General features: G+C 48.2%; 1 protein-coding gene across 3 annotated transcripts in view; it reads right to left on the reverse strand.

Annotated features, from left to right (window-relative positions):
- Positions 1 to 7,449: 7,449 nt before the first annotated feature.
- RFX2 (regulatory factor X2) overlaps positions 7,450 to 17,239 on the reverse strand; it is a 98,410-nt gene continuing 88,620 nt past the window's right edge. For all 3 annotated transcript variants that reach the window (XM_075352526.1, XM_075352527.1, XM_075352525.1), the window contains one exon: positions 7,450 to 11,038. In XM_075352526.1, coding sequence (XP_075208641.1) covers positions 10,929 to 11,038 — 110 coding nt within the window. In that variant the 3' untranslated portion in view covers positions 7,450 to 10,928. The remainder of the gene's footprint in view (positions 11,039 to 17,239) is intronic.

A 17,239-nucleotide genomic window follows, 5' to 3' on the forward strand; every position in this document is an offset into this window, starting at 1 on the left:
AGGTGCTCTTTCCTCCCGTGGCGTCAGAAATGAGCTTGTCCAGACGTTCGCCAAACAATTGGTCTGGAAAAAAGGGAAGGCCCGTGAGAGACTTCTTGAAGGCAGAGTCCGCTCGCCATTGTCGGAGCCAGAGAGCTCTACGGATGGCTATGGTATTTGAGGCGGCAAACGCTGCGCAGGTAGCAGCGTCCATGGAGGCCTGCATGAGGTACTCCGCCACAGTGGCAATTTGAGCTGTTACCTCTGTGAAGGTGAGAGTGAACTGGGATTCCTCAAGCAAAGTGTTAAGGGATTCTGCCCAGACCGAGATCGCCTTTGCGACCCACAGAGGCAAAGGAGGGCGAGAGGGAGGAACCCGCAGCCTCAAAAGCAGAGCGGGCGAGGTGCTCCACCTGTCTGTCGGGTCCTTGATGGAGGAACCATCGGGTAAAGACAGGAGCGCCTTTGTGGTAAGGCGGGAGACCGGGGGGGGGGGTCGACCGAGGGCGGATCGGCCCAGCCCTTAGGGGCAGGTGAGGCAAAAGGGTACCGGGACTCCATGAGTTTTCGGTTACCGAAGCTCCTGTCAGGCTTCTCCCTTTGCTTTGTGAGGATATCCTGAAACTCTGGGTGATCAGCGAAAACCTTTTGGGGTTTCCTTGCCGTCTTAAAGGAGACTGCATGGTCAGTGGTATCCTCCGCATGCAGAGTTTGGTTGATTGCTGCTATAAGGGAGTCTATTGCAGTTTGATCATCTGGGGAGGCTGAAAACCAAGGAATCCTCTTGGTATAAACAGCATTCTCCCTCCTCCAGCTCTTCAGAAGCCGTGGGAAAGCCTGCCCTGTGTGCTCCCGAGGAAGAGCCCGCGGGAGACACCCGGCCGTGTGCTCTTTTCCTGATCCCTGCAACCGGTGATGCATGTGCCCAGATTACCTCAGAAGGATCCTCCATAGGGGTATCTTCGGGCTGCGTTCCGTCCAGGGACCCAGAAGGGTGTGGAGGACGACATTGCATAGCCAGCACCAGGTTCTGTGACAGTTTTTCCATGGATTGGGACAGAAACTGTGCCCATTCCGGTGGGCTGGGAGCCCTAGGCTCTGGGCTGACGGTTGCGGCGGTGGTGGCAGGGGGATCTTGGGGGGGCTATAGGGGCACAGGACTCACAGAGAGAAGAGGTGTGTTTACGTGGTAGCTCAGCCTGGCAGGCAGTGCAGGCTGAATAATAGACTATGTGGGCCTTAGCACTCTTAGTGCCCTTAGAATTCTGCATGTTCCTAATAGGAGTATGCCAGGAGGAGGAGCAATGCTCAGTAGAGCTACAAGTGAAGCAAGCACCTCACCAGAATCAGCCGATGGCCCTTTGTCCTCAGGAAGGATTAAGCTCTATGGAGATCTTCGCATGCTTTCCTGGGGGGGGCTTATCGCGGTCACGGGGGGCGGGGCTTAGCGCTAAAAGAGCGCGAAGATGAAGTCAATGTGCCCCCCCTGCTGTGGGTAGTAAAAAAATGGCAGGAAGGGAGCTTCTGATAGCTTTCCTCCCTCTCCCTCCAGTCAGCACACAGCTTATCACTGGTGGTTATCAGCCGGCTTTTCTGCTAGAGCAAATAAACAGTGTGAGTCCCTGGGCCCTCCCCCTGCCACCCGGAAATTATCTGCAGGACTTTCTGCAAACAGGAGTGACTTCCCCCCTCCTCCAGCCAGCAAGCTAGAGAAAAGTTAACACTGTGTGCGGTATCCTTGGGGCTCTCCTCCTTGCACTCAGCAAGGGACTTTCTCATAATAAATGCTGTAAATGTCCTGGGAGCCTTCCCTGCAGAGTCTTTTCTCCCTTTGTCTGGGAAACCAGTCAGGGGGGATCTCGCCTTAAAACACTGCTTCAGTCCAGGCAGTGAAAATAGCAGAATCAGCTTGCTGTGTCCGGTCACACCGGTGCCATATTCAACTCAGAGCCTGCAAAGAGGGGCTGAGGAATTGGGCTATAGGGGCACAGGCCTCTACCCTGGGCTTTGGAAAATCGGTGTCTGTGGAACCAGTCATCCAGCCCAGGATCCAGCGTCGCAGGAGGGGGTACGTGGAGGCGACACTCCACGTTCCTGCCCGTTGATGGTAGTGAGAGATCGGTCTCAAAAGGAAACAGTCGCCCTCAAAAAAATAACAAACCTTGAAAGGAATTGCCTCCTACAGACACTAAGCTAAAACTGGGGTTGCCTGGCCCGGCCAGGGGGTGTATACTGCAGAGGAGGAGCTATGCTTTTGCATCTACTTAGTGTCCTCCTATGGATAGGCAGCATAACACCCATGGTCCTGTGTCCCCCAATGAGGCGTCAGAGAAACCCTTAATTTGATTTCCTTGGCTTATCTTTAGGAGGCCTTTCCCATGTCCTGTTATAACATTCATTTAAATGTTGTGATTTTTGTCTCAGTAAGTAATTTGCCTGAAGAAGGTGCCTATATGCTCTGAAAGCTTGCTAATATAATTTTTTTGGTTAGCCAATAAAGGTATCACTCATAAAATACTTTTGTTGGTCTTAAGGCATAAGTACTTGAATTGATTTGGTGAAGAGGGAGGTTGATCTAACTCTTCCTACCCACTTACCCCCTAAGATCCAATATAGATTAGGCATGCTGAGTCCACATGTTGCAGCCACATACAGATGTGTGGAACAGATTCTGCCATATGTTATGCCTTAACCCTTTCAGCCCCGGGACACTTTCCGTTTTTGCTTTTTGCTCCCCTTCTTCTGAGAGCCGTAACGTCTTTATTTTTCCGTCAATCTTGCCATATGAGGGCTTGTTTTTTGCGGACAAGTTGTACTTTTTAAATGAAACCATAAGTTTTACCATATGGTGTACTGGAAAACAGCAAAAAAAATTCCAAATGCGGAAAAATTGCTAAAAAAGTGCGATGGCACAATAGTTTTTGGGATGTTTTATTCACGGTGTTCACTATATGGTAAAACTGATGTGTGGGTATGATGCCTGACGTCGGTGCGAGCTTGTAGACACCAAACATGTATAGGTTTACTTGTTTCTGAGGGGTTAAAAAAAATTCACAAGTTTGTCCAATAAAAGTGGCTCACGTTTTGCGCCATTTTCCAAAACACGTAGCATTCTTATTTTTTGGGATCTATGGCTCAGTGACGGCTTATTTTTTGCGTCTCGAGCGGACGTTTCTAATGGTACCATTTTTGCGCAGATGCTATGTTTTGATCACCTGTTATTGCATTTTGCGTAAAACTTGCGGCGACCAAAAAACGTAATTTTGGCGTTTGGTAAACGGCATAGTGGCAAAAAAATTCCAATCAGATTAATTGATTTTATATTTTGATAGATCGGGCATTTCTGAACGCGGCAATACCAAATATATGTATATTTATTTATTTTTAACCCTTTAATTTTCAATGGGGGGAAAGGGGGGTGATTTGTACTTTTAGGGGTTTTTTGTTTTTTTATTTTTTAAAACTTTTTTTTTTTATTTTACTAGTCCCCCTAGGGGCTATAGCGATCAGCAATCCGATCGCTATTATCTATCTGCTGATCACAGCTGTAAACAGCAGATACAGTCACTTTCTATTTCCCTCTGTTCCGTGCCGAGGGAAAACGAAAGTGAAACATCATAGCTGCAGGCGTCATCACATGACCCTGTGCTACGATGGCAACCACTGATAGTCACGTGATCACGCACGTGACTTCCGGTGGGGGCGGCGGTAAGTAAAAAACATGGCCGCGTGCATTTAGATCTTGCTGCCAGACTTTGGCAGCAAGATTTAAGAGGTTAATGGCCGCGGGTGGAAGAGATTCCACCCGCGGCTAGCAGGCACACATGTCAGCTGTTGAAAACAGCTGATGTGTGCCGACCGCCGCCTGCCCGCGGCAGGGGGCGGGGCTTAACAGGACACGCTCCATGACGGATATATACGTCCATGGTCGTGAAGGGGTTAAAGGAAGAGTCGCATTTTTTATTTTTATATAAATAATAGTGATTATGAAATAAAAGTATTTTTAATACAAAATTAAATTCACTGTTTATTTATTTTTAATTTAATTCTAGTTTTACTGAAGCACTGGGGGCTGCAATCATGGATTTGGTGTTTGTAACGACAGTTACTCACCTCCTTTATGGCAGCCCCCTGGGCATAGAGGACAGTGGTCTGATTCTAACCCCATTTAGTAACGTCAAAGAAGGAGTCTGCAGGGAAATGGACGCGCCCCCTGGACTACCCAGATCAAAGCAGAGGGAGGAGATCAGCTTCATCTTTGTGGAGCACACAGCTTGTGCACTTTCCCAGCCACCCGCCGGGAAGATTTGGGATTAGTACCGGCACCGGGCAACGGTGATTGCACTGTTACTGATCCTGGGGCGCTGCTCTCCCACTCTGTCGTTCACCCCCACTCCCCTGCGACCACCCCTCCCTCGCGTGTGCTTGCCTCAAGCCTCTGCTGCTCGTACTGTGATGTCTGACAGGACAGGCTGCTGAGGAGCGGGTCTAAGGTGAGTGCATGTGGCATTGGGAAATAGTTAGTAGGCAGTGTGGGGTCATTGGGAAACAGTGCGGCACGGGATACAGTGGAGCACTATGCAGCTGGGCTTAGTGACACTTTAGGATCACTCTGTGGCCACCAACAAAATGGCTCCACACTGTGACCCTAAACGTCATCTTCCCTCATCTTCTTGGAAATGCCCAGATTGGGAGAGGGAGCTGTGACATCACACACAGGAGAGCAGATTCTACCCACTTTACTGCAGCTGTAATGTGAGCTAGTTCTAGAGTAGGATTTCTGTAGGATTTCAGCAGCTGCTCTCCCTAGTGTTTAAGAGTGGGAAAATATCAAACTTTAAATATTTTTTTTTAAATTTTTCTCAATTAAAAACAAATAGTTTTATTTAAAACATTAATACTTTACATTTTTTTCAGCTATTGAAATTTTATGGACGACACCTTCCCTTTCATGATGTAAAAAGGTTAGTGGTGAACAACTGATGGGAGTTTTAGCTTCCCGTTTTCTTTGTGCAGCAGTGTTCAGCCACAGAGGACTATTACACTACACCCCCACATGATTATGCGAGTGACTCTTAAAAGGCCTTGTTGACAATTTTATAGTTTTTAAAAATGGGTTTTGTTCTCATTAAGGCTGGGGCCACACGGGGACTACTGCGATCCCCTTGCATGACACTCGACTCGTGCTGGCAGTACAGCAGAGCCGAGTGTCATGCTTGTGTCCTTGCAACTGAGGTCCGTTCGTGCGAGCAGACCTCAGCTGCGGGGGGCGGGCCGGCACTCAGGAGGGGAGGGAGGGATTTCTCCCCCTCTCTCCTGCATAGCCGGCTATAGCCATTCTCGCACTGCACTAGCAGTACACCGGTGTACCGCGAGTGCAGTGCGATTTTTCTCTCGCCCCATTCACTTGAATGGGTGCGAGAGAAAGAGTCTCAGCTTACAATCGCAGCATGCTGCGATTGTTTTCTCGGTCCGATTGGGGCTGAGAAAATAATCGCTCATGTGTGCTGCCACACAGGCTAGAATTGGTCCGAGGGGAATGCAATGTTTTATCGCACTCCACTCGCGCCGATTTTCTCGCCGTGTGGCTTAGGCCTAATACCTTGAATAAAAGGCTAAAGCTGCTCCTTCTCCACATTGGACTCAAGATATTTCACCCATCAATGTGCCATTACTACATATATTTGATTTGCACTACAGCAGAGGTTCCCAACCTTTCTGACCATGGGAGCCACATCCAGCATCAACTTCCATCCCCTCACAGTAGTGACATCCAGAGCCCCCATTACCAGTAAAATGACAGTCATAATGTTTCCACTGAAATCACACCGAGGCGTATACCAAGATCCAGGGGTTCCTTCCTTACCCGCATTCAGATCTGCTCTTCTGTGCTGGGCTGTTCACAAAAGTCACCATCTAGAGATCTTTGCTTCATAGCTGTTTGCTAGACCTGGTACTTATCCATCAAGCTGGCAGACAGGCACAAGCCACTAATATTGGGACCCCAAGCCACATGTGGCTCCCGAGCTATAGCTTGGTAACCCCAGCATTATACTGTAGTGTCCAAATACATATTCTCAGGACAGAAGAGATCCATCATATGGTGCCACTGCAATTTTTTTTTCTTATGGATTAAATTTAGAATGTGATAATTAAAGGCATTGTAAAATGAGAAAAATACAGTAAGGCCCAATTTTCCTCTATTGGGACCCCATTAAGGCTTAGTATTACTCAGACTAAGTTCCCACAATCAGTATTCTGTGTGTTTTGATGCTACAGGGTTTCTGTAATAATTGGCTAAAAAAAATTTTATTTTATATTAACATTTTTTCCTGTCGTGTGTTTTTTTTCTGGCATTTCAAATTTTAATTACAAATACGTTGGGTGGAAAACAGTTTTCTGAGCTTGCGTATTACATGTCTACTGTGTAAATGTGATAAAGACCCATGTGCATTGTTTTTTCTCATATATGGCTTTTCTGCATCTCATTTAAGTCTATAGAGAAAATAGATAAATATGTATACACGCATATTCACAGCAAGGGTAATTCACATTCTGTGGTTGTGCAGGTCACTTTCTGCAGCAATAACAGCACCATACACTATCATAAATCTCACCCACTTTGATGGAAATATAATATTCTGCATTTTTTTTGCTCACAATACTATGCAGCAAGAAAAAACAAACCTAGTTCCTCATAATGGGATAATAGCCTTAGAGGTCACAAGAATGAGCCTAAAGGCCACTTTATACACAACAACATTGGTAACGAGATGTCGCTGAGAACCTGGAAATAGTGACGCACATCCGGCCTCGTTAGTGACGTCGTTGCATGTGACATGTACGAGCGACCACTAATGATCCAAAATAGTTACCACATCGTTGATGGTTGACATGTCGTTAATTTTCAAAATGTCATTGATCATCTGTGACACAGGTTGTTCATCGTTCCGGAGGCAGCACACAACGCTACGTGTGACACCCCGGGAACGACGAACAACAGCGTACCTGCGTCCTTCGGCAATGGGGTGGGAGTGACCTTCATGCGGCTGCTCTCCCTCCCTCCGCTTCTATTAGTTGCCTGCTGTGTAACGTCGCTGTGATGCCGCCCAAACCTCCCCCTTAGAAAAGAGGTTATTCGCCAGCCACAGTGACGTCACTAGGCAAGTATGTGTGCCGGGTACTAACGATATTGTGCGCCACGGGCAGCGATTTGCCCGTGACGCACAAATGATGGGGGCGGGTGCTAACGATGTCGCAGCGTGTAAAGCGGCCTCAAAGCTAGATGTACGCTGGAATAGTCTTTTCTCCTTTTTGCAAAAATCCATTTAATTCAATATGTAATAGAAATTACACCCGAGAGATCAAAAGGAAAAAAAGATTACATGGATCAGGTGTTTATGCTAAACCAACCTATAAAGTCACGTGAAAGAATAAAATGAAAATGAATACACATTGAATGACACAAAACACATTCAATCCAATATAATCCAATATTCACTTTACATGGAAAATTAACTGAAAGTCACAATTGTTTGCTACTTTTAACAAAGACCAAAACAAAAAGAGCTTTGACAATGGACATTAAGTTTGCTTGTATATTTACAACCCTTATTCTGTTTAATATACATTAGTGCCTTAAGATATGAAAAAAATACAACTTTAATCTGCATTTTAGAAAAATAAAAAAGGAGTTGTAAATTCCCAGATAAACAAGTGTACAATACAGGCGTCCTTTTTCAACCTGGGAAGGAAGGTCATAAGGAAAATCAATCCGTATAACGCACAGTAACCGTAGTCCGCTCTATACATGGGACCTGCGTAACATGGCGCCTGACCAAAGGGGAAGGAAGAAAACAAAAACAGCGCTGCTGTATCAAGACATTATAAAAGAAGACTGAAATATCTATTACATTAATACAGACCTACTTAATTATATTTTGTCTGAAAATGTAACAAAATTGAAATAGAAATAGGCCATTTACTGTGGGAAGAAAAAACAAAAAACACAAAACATTACAGGCTCACTATTGAACTACCAGACTCCATTATGGAAACAAAAGTTCAGCTAGCCATATAATCTTTAGGGGCCAATTTTTGGCACTGTACAAACCACACATTTGAGAAACAAGGAGATTATTACTACCAAAATATTATATATTTCACAAAAATATTTCCTAAAATACACAGCTCTTAAGTTTGTTTTAACTTCCTTCTGAATTTCCCAGACTTAAAAAGGTTTACAAGAAAGGCAACTACACAGTCCCAGGGTGGGGTACAAGGCCACGTTCACATTCAGGACACAGAAGTTCAACAGTCGAGAACCGCGTCATGGGTCACAAGCAAGTCTCATAGTTTGGGTTCCTAATATGCAGTGATAGGTCTTCTCAGGATAAGCTTATATAAAAGGAACCCGTCACCAGGGTTTTACTACCTAATCTGAGAGCAGCATAATGTAGAGACAGGACCCTGATTCCAAAGATTTATCACTTACTGAGCTTAGTGTAGTTTTCATAAAATCATTGTTATTAGCAGATGACCTGGCTGCAAGATCACTAGTCCTCTAGAGATAGTCAGGCATATTCATGAACGCTGTCTAACCCCACCACCGATTGGTAGCTTTCTGCCTATGCACAGTGTACACAGAAAACTGAGAATCAGTGGTGTGGACCGGGTTATACAAAGTTCAGCATTCAGAGAACTGGTAGCCCTGCAGCAGATAAAACTATTAAATCTACAGCCCAGTAAGGCTGCTTTCACACATCCGGTTTTTGCTGTGCGGCACAATCCAGGTCTTTGCAGAAAAAACGCAACCGGTTGTTTCCGCTGCCGGTTGCATTTTTTCCGCATAGACTTTCATTAGTGCCGGATTGTACTGCATGGCCTTGCGTTCGGTCTGGTTTTTGCCGGATGCGGCATATTTAGCCCATGTGGCGGCCGGATGGAACGTTGCCTGGCACGTTTTTTTGTCCGGCGAAAAAAATAAGAATCCGGCCGATGCGGCGCTTTTTCCAATGCATGCCTATGGACGCCGGATGCGGCAAAATCCGCATCCGGCCGCCGCATGCGGTTTTTTGCACTGCGCATGCTCAGTAGCGTGCCGCAACTGGCAAAAAACGGACGGGCCGCATGTAAAAACTTATGCAAAGGATGCGTTTTTTTTCACCGCATCCGTTGCATAGGTTTTAGAGCCGGATCTAGCCGCACTGCTAAAACCGGATGTGTGAAAGCAGCCTAAGTGATACATTGCTGGAATAAGTGTCTCTGCCAATACATTGTGCTGCTTTCAGATGGGGTAGCAAAACTCTGATGACAGATTCCCTTTAAGTCCAAGCTCTACATGTACTTTAGTTAAGAACAATCTAAAGAATTTCTTCAAATAACCATAGATGTGAAATACAGTAAGTGAAAAGATCTCTATACTTCCCTGCGCACATGCAATATCTACCATGTACTAACGGTCTGATAATTACCCACATACACTGTAAAGAACAATAGACTAGTGACCTCCATCTCTAACACATAGTATATGCTTCATTAGGAGGTCACTTCAGAAGTTCACATTTTTAGAACATTTGTATAGTAAGTTAGTTTAGGCTCAAATGAACCAGAGTCTGTGGACACAAATGAAAACGTATATGCAAACAATGAACTCTAAAAAGGTACAGAGGGAGGGGGTAGTGAGGCAGAATGAAATACTAAGGCACTGGTTTGCTAAACTCTTGGCAAATTGATGTTGGTACCAGAAAGCACAGCCACGGAGCACAGGCCAAGACAATCTATCGCGTTATAGATACTACGTAGTCGAAGAAGTCCTTCTCTTAAGCTTTATGGGATTATTCTGGATTGGAAAAAACATGGCTGCTTTTTAGATGGTGTCTGGTATAGCAGTTCACTTCCACTAAAGGAAACAAAACTGCAATACCACACGTAACCTGTGGACAGGAGTCAAGCAGTTTCCTGAAGTAAGCACCCATGTTATTCTAACTCTATACAACCCATTTAAATGGGGAAAAAAAACAAAAGTCTAGAATTCCTTTACTGGATTCTGAAGGCACCAGAACCAAAAGAAAAGGGTGAGCCCAAATTCAGAGCATAACCATTTTATCACAAAACAAAAGGCAAATCTTGATGCTTTGGTATTTAAAACTTCTGACCGAGAAATGATGGGGGTACATCAGATATACACCTTAAAGCCTATATTAAACATATTTCTTCTTAATAGACTAACTAGCAACAATGTACCAGATCTGATCATAAAAGGTTTAATAAAACACCATAAGAGGAGTTAAGTATACAGAACTCTTTCAATGTGTTTTTGTTAAGAAAGGCAAGACACCCTGCATCTACTGCAGAAGACCCCCATTTAGGAGTGTCAGTTATCTTTTCTAGAAGTGCCATTTTTCCCAGCAGTACTTTCTCCACTCATGGACACCCTGGAAGTTCTCACACTCTAGTGTGTTGTCTAAAGCACAGTGTGATTTGGCAAACTAAGGGATATATACAGTGAGGTAACAGAGGCATGGCGTATCATAAGTACCTACCCTGTGCCAAGATTTTGGAAAAGGCTTCAGATAGAATCCACAATATTTACTTTTTTTTATATTAAGTCACAAAAAGAACCTTAGAACGGTCTTTCTACATATCTCCAACTTAGGTACATTAAAAGAACATTTCCACGATACAGAAGATGGGCTGGAACGTGGCACATTTGGCTGCAGTGCGATTGTCAGTGAGTGGTGTCACAGCTGTTCCACACGGTACTTTTTAATTTCTAAACTTAACAGCAAATGCCAAGAATAATGGTTGAAGTAGTCCTTTAAAGAAAAACTGAACTCTCAAGATTGCGTTGTGCAGGCACTAGTTTCAAGAAGGCAGGATGCCTCAAAAATGAGGAAAATCCCATTTCAAGAAGCATTAAGGCATTAGCTGACTTTATTTTTTTCTTTTTACATTTCCTGCATTGAGTGGTTAATATCCAGACGCTCCCTCTTCACTGGGGGCTCACCCGAGGCTCGAAGGTCTCCATCGGTATCACTTTCAAGCTCACTGATGTCATCTGTATGAAGAGAGTAAGAATACTTTATCAAGTTGTAGGAGGGAATTCTACAATGAGCACTAGTGTCACAAAGCAAAAGAAAGGCAAAAACTAATAGTAAAATCCACACACAACAGTTGTACAGTATATGCTTTAGTTAAAAGAAAATAATAGAAAAAAAGAAGGGAATTTTGTTTACTTACCGTAAATTCCTTTTCTTCTAGCTCCTATTGGGAGACCCAGACAATTGGGTGTATAGCTTCTGCCTCCGGAGGCCACACAAAGTATTACACTTTAAAAAGTGTAACCCCTCCCCTCTGCCTATACACCCCCCCGTGCATCACGGGCTCCTCAGTTTTGGTGCAAAAGCAGGAAGGAGGAAACTTATAAATTGGTCTAAGGTAAATTCAATCCGAAGGATGTTCGGAGAACTGAAACCATGAACCAAAGAACAATTCAACATGAACAACATGTGTACACAAAAGAACAACAGCCCGAAGGGAACAGGGGCGGTACTGGGTCTCCCAATAGGAGCTAGAAGAAAAGGAATTTACGGTAAGTAAACAAAATTCCCTTCTTTGTCGCTCCATTGGGAGACCCAGACAATTGGGACGTCCAAAAGCAGTCCTTGGGTGGGTAAAAGAATACCTCGGTAATAGAGCCGTAACACGGCCCCTTCCTACAGGTGGGCAACCGCCGCCTGAAGGACTCGCCTACCTAGGCTGGCATCTGCCGAAGCGTAGGTATGCACCTGATAGTGTTTCGTGAAAGTGTGCAGACTCGACCAGGTAGCCGCCTGACACCTGCTGAGCCGTAGCCTGGTGCCGCAATGCCCAGGACGCACCCACGGCTCTGGTAGAATGGGCTTTCAGTCCTGAAGGAACCGGAAGCCCAGAAGAACGGTAGGCTTCAAGAATTGGTTCCTTGATCCACCGAGCCAAGGTTGACTTGGAAGCCTGCGACCCTTTACGCTGGCCAGCGACAAGGACAAAGAGCGCATCCGAGCGGCGCAGGGGCGCCGTACGAGAAATGTAGAGTCTGAGTGCTCTCACCAAGATCTAACAAGTGCAAATCCTTTTCACATTGGTGAACTGGATGAGGGCAAAAAGAAGGTAAGGAGATATCCTGATTGAGATGAAAAGGGGATACCACCTTAGGGAGAAATTCCGGAACCGGACGCAGAACCACCTTGTCCTGGTGAAATACCAGGAAGGGGGCTTTGCATGACAGTGCAGCTAGCTCAGACACTCTCCGAAGTGATGTGACTGCCACTAGGAAGACCACCTTCTGCGAGAGGCATGAAAGAGAAATATCTCTCATTGGCTCGAAAGGTGGTTTCTGAAGAGCCGTTAGCACCCTGTTCAGATCCCAAGGTTCTAGCGGACGCTTGAAAGGAGGGACTATGTGGCAAACCCCCTGCAGGAACGTGCGTACCTGCGGAAGCCTGGCTAGACGCTTTTGAAAAAACACAGAGAGCGCCGAGACTTGTCCCTTAAGAGAGCCGAGAGACAAACCCTTTTCCATTCCGGATTGAAGGAAGGACAGAAAAGTGGGCAAGGCAAATGGCCAGGGAGTAAAACCCTGATCAGAGCACCAGGATAAGAAGATCCTCCACGTCCTGTGGTAGATCTTGGCGGACGTTGGTTTCCTGGCCTGTCTCATAGTGGCAATGACCTCTTGAGATAACCCTGAAGACGCTAGGATCCAGGACTCAATGGCCACACAGTCAGGTTGAGGGCCGCAGAATTCAGATGGAAAAATGGCCCTTGAGACAGCAAGTCTGGTCGGTCTGGTAGCGCCCACGGTTGACCCACCGTGAGATGCCACAGATCCGGGTACCACGACCTCCTCGGCCAGTCTGGGGCGATGAGGATGGCGCGGCGGCAGTCGGACCTGATCTTGCGTAACACTCTGGGCAGCAGTGCCAGAGGAGGAAAAACATAAGGCAGTCGAAACTGCGACCAATCCTGAACTAATGCGTCTGCCGCCAGAGCTCTGTGATCTTGAGACCGTGCCATGAATGCCGAGACCTTGTTGTTGTGCCGGGACGCCATTAGGTCGACGTCCGGCTTCCCCCAGCGGCAACAGATCTCTTGAAACACGTCCGGGTGAAGAGACCATTCCCCTGCGTCCATGCCCTGGCGACTGAGAAAGTCTGCTTCCCAGTTTTCTACGCCCGGGATGTGAACTGCGGAGATGGTGGATGCTGTGGCTTCCACCCACAGCAGAATCCGCCGAACTTCCTGGAAGGCTTGCCGACTGCGTGTGCCGCCTTGGTGGTTGATGTATGCCACCGCCGTGGCGTTGTCCGACTGAATTCGGATCTGCCTGCCTTCCAGCCACGGCTGGAACGCCTTTAGGGCTAGATACACTGCCCTTATCTCCAGAACATTGATCTGAAGGGAGGACTCTGGCTGAGTCCAGGTACCCTGAGCCCTGTGGTGGAGGAAGACCGCTCCCCACCCTGACAGACTCGCGTCCGTCGTGACCACAGCCCAGGATGGGGGCAGGAATGATTTCCCCTTCGACAAAGAAGTGGGAAGAAGCCACCACTGAAGGGAGGCCTTGGCTGCCCGAGAAAGGGAGACGTTCCTGTCGAGGGACGTCGACTTCCTGTCCCATTTGCGGAGAATGTCCCATTGAAGTGGACGCAGATGAAACTGCGCAAATGGAACTGCCTCCATTGCTGCCACCATCTTCCCTAGGAAGTGCATGAGGCGCCTCAAGGGGTGCGACTGGGCTCGAAGGAGAGATTGCACCCCTGTCCGTAGTGAACGCTGTTTGTCCAGCGGAAGTTTCACTATCGCTGGGAGAGTATGAAACTCCATCCCGAGATATGTCAGCGATTGGGTCGGTGTCAGTTTTGACTTTGGGAAATTGATGATCCACCCGAACCTCTGGAGAGTCTCCAGAGCAATGTTCAGGCTGTGTTGGCATGCCACCCGAGAGGGGGCCTTGACAAGAAGATCGTCTAAGTAAGGGATCACTGAGGGTCCCTGAGAGTGTAGGACTGCTACCACTGTTGCCATGACCTTGGTGAAGACCCGTGGGGCTGTCGCCAGGCCGAAAGGCAGTGCCACGAACTGAAGGTGTTCGTCCCCGATGGCGAAACGCAGGAAGCGCTGATGCTCTGGTGCAATCGGCACGTGGAGATAAGCATCCCTGATGTCGATTGATGTTAGGAAGTCTCCTTGGGACATCGAGGCGATGACGGAACGGAGAGATTCCATCCGGAACCGCCTGGTTTTCACGTGTCTGTTGAGCAGTTTGAGGTCCAGAACGGGACGGAAAGATCCGTCCTTTTTTGGCACCACAAACAAGTTGGAGTAAAAACCGTGACCCCATTGCTGAAGGGGAACAGGGATAACCACTCCTTCTGGCTTCAGAGTGCTCACCGCCTGAAGAAGAGCATCGGCTCGCTCGGGGGGCGGAGATGTTCTGAAGAAACGAGTCGGAGGACGAGAACTGAACTCTATCCTGTAACCGTGAGACAGAATGTCTCTCACCCATCGGTCTTGGACATGTGGCAACCAGGCGCCGCAAAAGCGGGAGAGCCTGCCACCGACCGAGGATGCGGTTTGGGGAGGCCGAAAGTCATGAGGAGGCCGCTTTGGGAGCGGTTCCTCCGGTGGTCTTTTTAGGACGTGACTTAGACCGCCATGAATCAGAGTTCCTCTGACCCTTCTGTGGCCTGTTGGACGAGGAGAATTGAGACCTGGCTGAGGGCCGAAAGGACCGAAACCTCGATTGTACCTTCCGTTGTTGAGGTCTGTTTGGTTTGGACTGGGGTAAGGACGAGTCCTTTCCCTTGGATTGTTTAATGATTTCATCCAATTTCTCGCCAAACAGGCTGTCGCCAGAAAATGGCAAACCGGTTAAAAACTTTTTGGAAGCAGAGTCTGCCTTCCATTCACGTAGCCACATGGCCCTGCGGACTGCCACTGAATTGGCGGATGCTACCGCCGTACGGCTCGCAGAGTCCAGGACAGCATTCATGGCGTAGGACGCAAACACCGACGCCTGAGAGGTTAAGGACACAACCTGCGGAGTAGAGGCACGTGTGACTGCATTAATCTCAGACTGACAAGCTGAGATAGCTTGGAGTGCCCATACGGCTGCGAATGCCGGAGCAAAGGACGCGCCGATAGCTTCATAGATGGATTTCATCAGGAGCTCTATCTGCCTGTCAGTGGCATCCTTGAGTGATGCACCATCTGCCACTGCAACTATGGATCTAGCCGCCAGTCTAGAGACTGGAGGATCCACCTTGGGACACTGAGCCCAACCCTTGACTACGTCAGGGGGGAAGGGATAACGTGTGTCATTAAGGCGCTTAGTAAAGCGCTTATCCGGAAAAGCTCGGTGTTTCTGGACTGTATCTCTGAAGTCGGAGTGATCAAGAAACGCACTCCGTGTACGTTTGGGAAACCTAAAATGGAATTTCTCCTGCTGAGAAGCTGACTCCTCACTCGGAGGGGCTGGATGAGAAAGATCTAACACCTGATTGATGGACGCTATAAGGTCGTTTACTATGGCGTCCCCTTCAGGCGTATCAAGGTTGAGAGCGGCGTCAGGATCAGAGCCCTGATCTGCCACCTCCGCTTCATCCTCCAGAGAGTCCTCATGCTGAGACCCTGAACAGTGTGATGAAGTCGAGGGAAGCTCCCAGCGAGCCCGCTTAGTCGGTCTGGGACTGCGGTCCGTGTCGGAGTCCTCACCGTGGGACCTATGAGTCGACCCAGGAGCACTTTGCTGCTCCGACCGAGGGGGGGCTGAGAGCAATGATTCAACAGTGCCCGGGACCTGTGTTACCGGTCTGGACTGCAAAGCTTCTAGTATCTTAGCAGACCATCTATCCATAGACTCAGAAAGTTTGTCAGCGAATACTGCAAACTCTGTCCCTGTCACCTGGACAGTGGGAGCCGGTGGTTCCACCTGGGCCGAGGGTCCCACCAGTGGCTGAGGCTCCGGCTGAGTGAGTGTCACAGGGGCCGAGCATTGCACACAATGAGGGTAGGTGGAACCTGCAGGTAGCATAGCCGCACATGAGGTACAGGTTGCAAAGTAAGCCTGTGCCTTGGCACCCTTGCTTTTTGCGGACGACATGCTGTTGTCTCCTCTTAGAGCAATCAGAGAGGGTATATAGCCAAAAGCAAATAGTGCGGCCGTACAGAGTAAATGTATACAATATAAGCATATAAATATACACTTCGGCACCCAGGGGGGCCAGCACCTAGTAACAGGTGCGGCTTACCGACCGCCCTCAGCGGTTGTGTGACCACCAGATTCCCTGCCTGGGCCTCCCAGAGCTGTGGAGCTCGGTGTTGTCTCCCCTCTGAAGTTCTCCAGCGTCAGACGTGCTGATAGGAATGGCTGCCAGCGTTCTGAGAGAAGGAGGGAGCCGTGGGCGTGCCTCAGAAAGTGCGGGAATCTGGTGCCCCGCAGTGCTCAGTGAGGGGGGAGGAGGATACCTCAGTATGCTCCAGCCCTCACCGCTGACCTGCAGTCTAGCGTCCCGCCCTCACCCCTGACTGGCAGGCCCGGGGGCGGGAGTTTGCGATACTAGGCCGCAAAAGCCGGGGACTAAATTTATTAGCGCGGCCGGCAAACAAGCGCGGTCGGCGTGGTAGTCCCGGCGACGCAAGACACCCGGCAGGTGCTGCAGCGTCCGTTACAGAGGCGCTCTATGCGCCGTCCCCAAGGGGACACAGAGTACCTCATAGGAGCAGGGCCTGTCCCTGACGATACCCGGTCTCCTGTCCAGCAGATTCCCCCAGGGGCTGCGGAGGGAGCACGGTCCCAGTGCCTGGTGACCAGTTAGGATCCCACTTCACCCAGAGCCCCTAAGGGATGGGGAAGGAAAACAGCATGTGGCTCCAGCCTTTGTACCCGCAATGGGTACCTCAACCTTAACAGCACCGCCGACCAGAGTGGGGTGAGAAGGGAGCATGCCGAGGGTCCTGTTATGGGCCCTCTTTTCTTCCATCCGATATAGTCAGCAGCTGCTGCTGACTAAATTGTGGAGCTTGCGTGCATGTGTGCCTCCTTCAACACAAAGCATAAAAACTGAGGAGCCCGTGATGCACGGGGGGGGGTGTATAGGCAGAGGGGAGGGGTTTACACTTTTAAGTGTAATACTTTGTGTGGCCTCCGGAGGCAGAAGCTATACACCCAATTGTCTGGGTCTCCCAATGGAGCGACAAAGAAAATATATTTTTATTA

The sequence above is a fragment of the Anomaloglossus baeobatrachus genome, chromosome 1 (genome assembly GCF_048569485.1).
Source record: "Anomaloglossus baeobatrachus isolate aAnoBae1 chromosome 1, aAnoBae1.hap1, whole genome shotgun sequence".
In the NCBI taxonomy this organism is placed as follows: Eukaryota; Metazoa; Chordata; class Amphibia; order Anura; family Aromobatidae; genus Anomaloglossus; species Anomaloglossus baeobatrachus.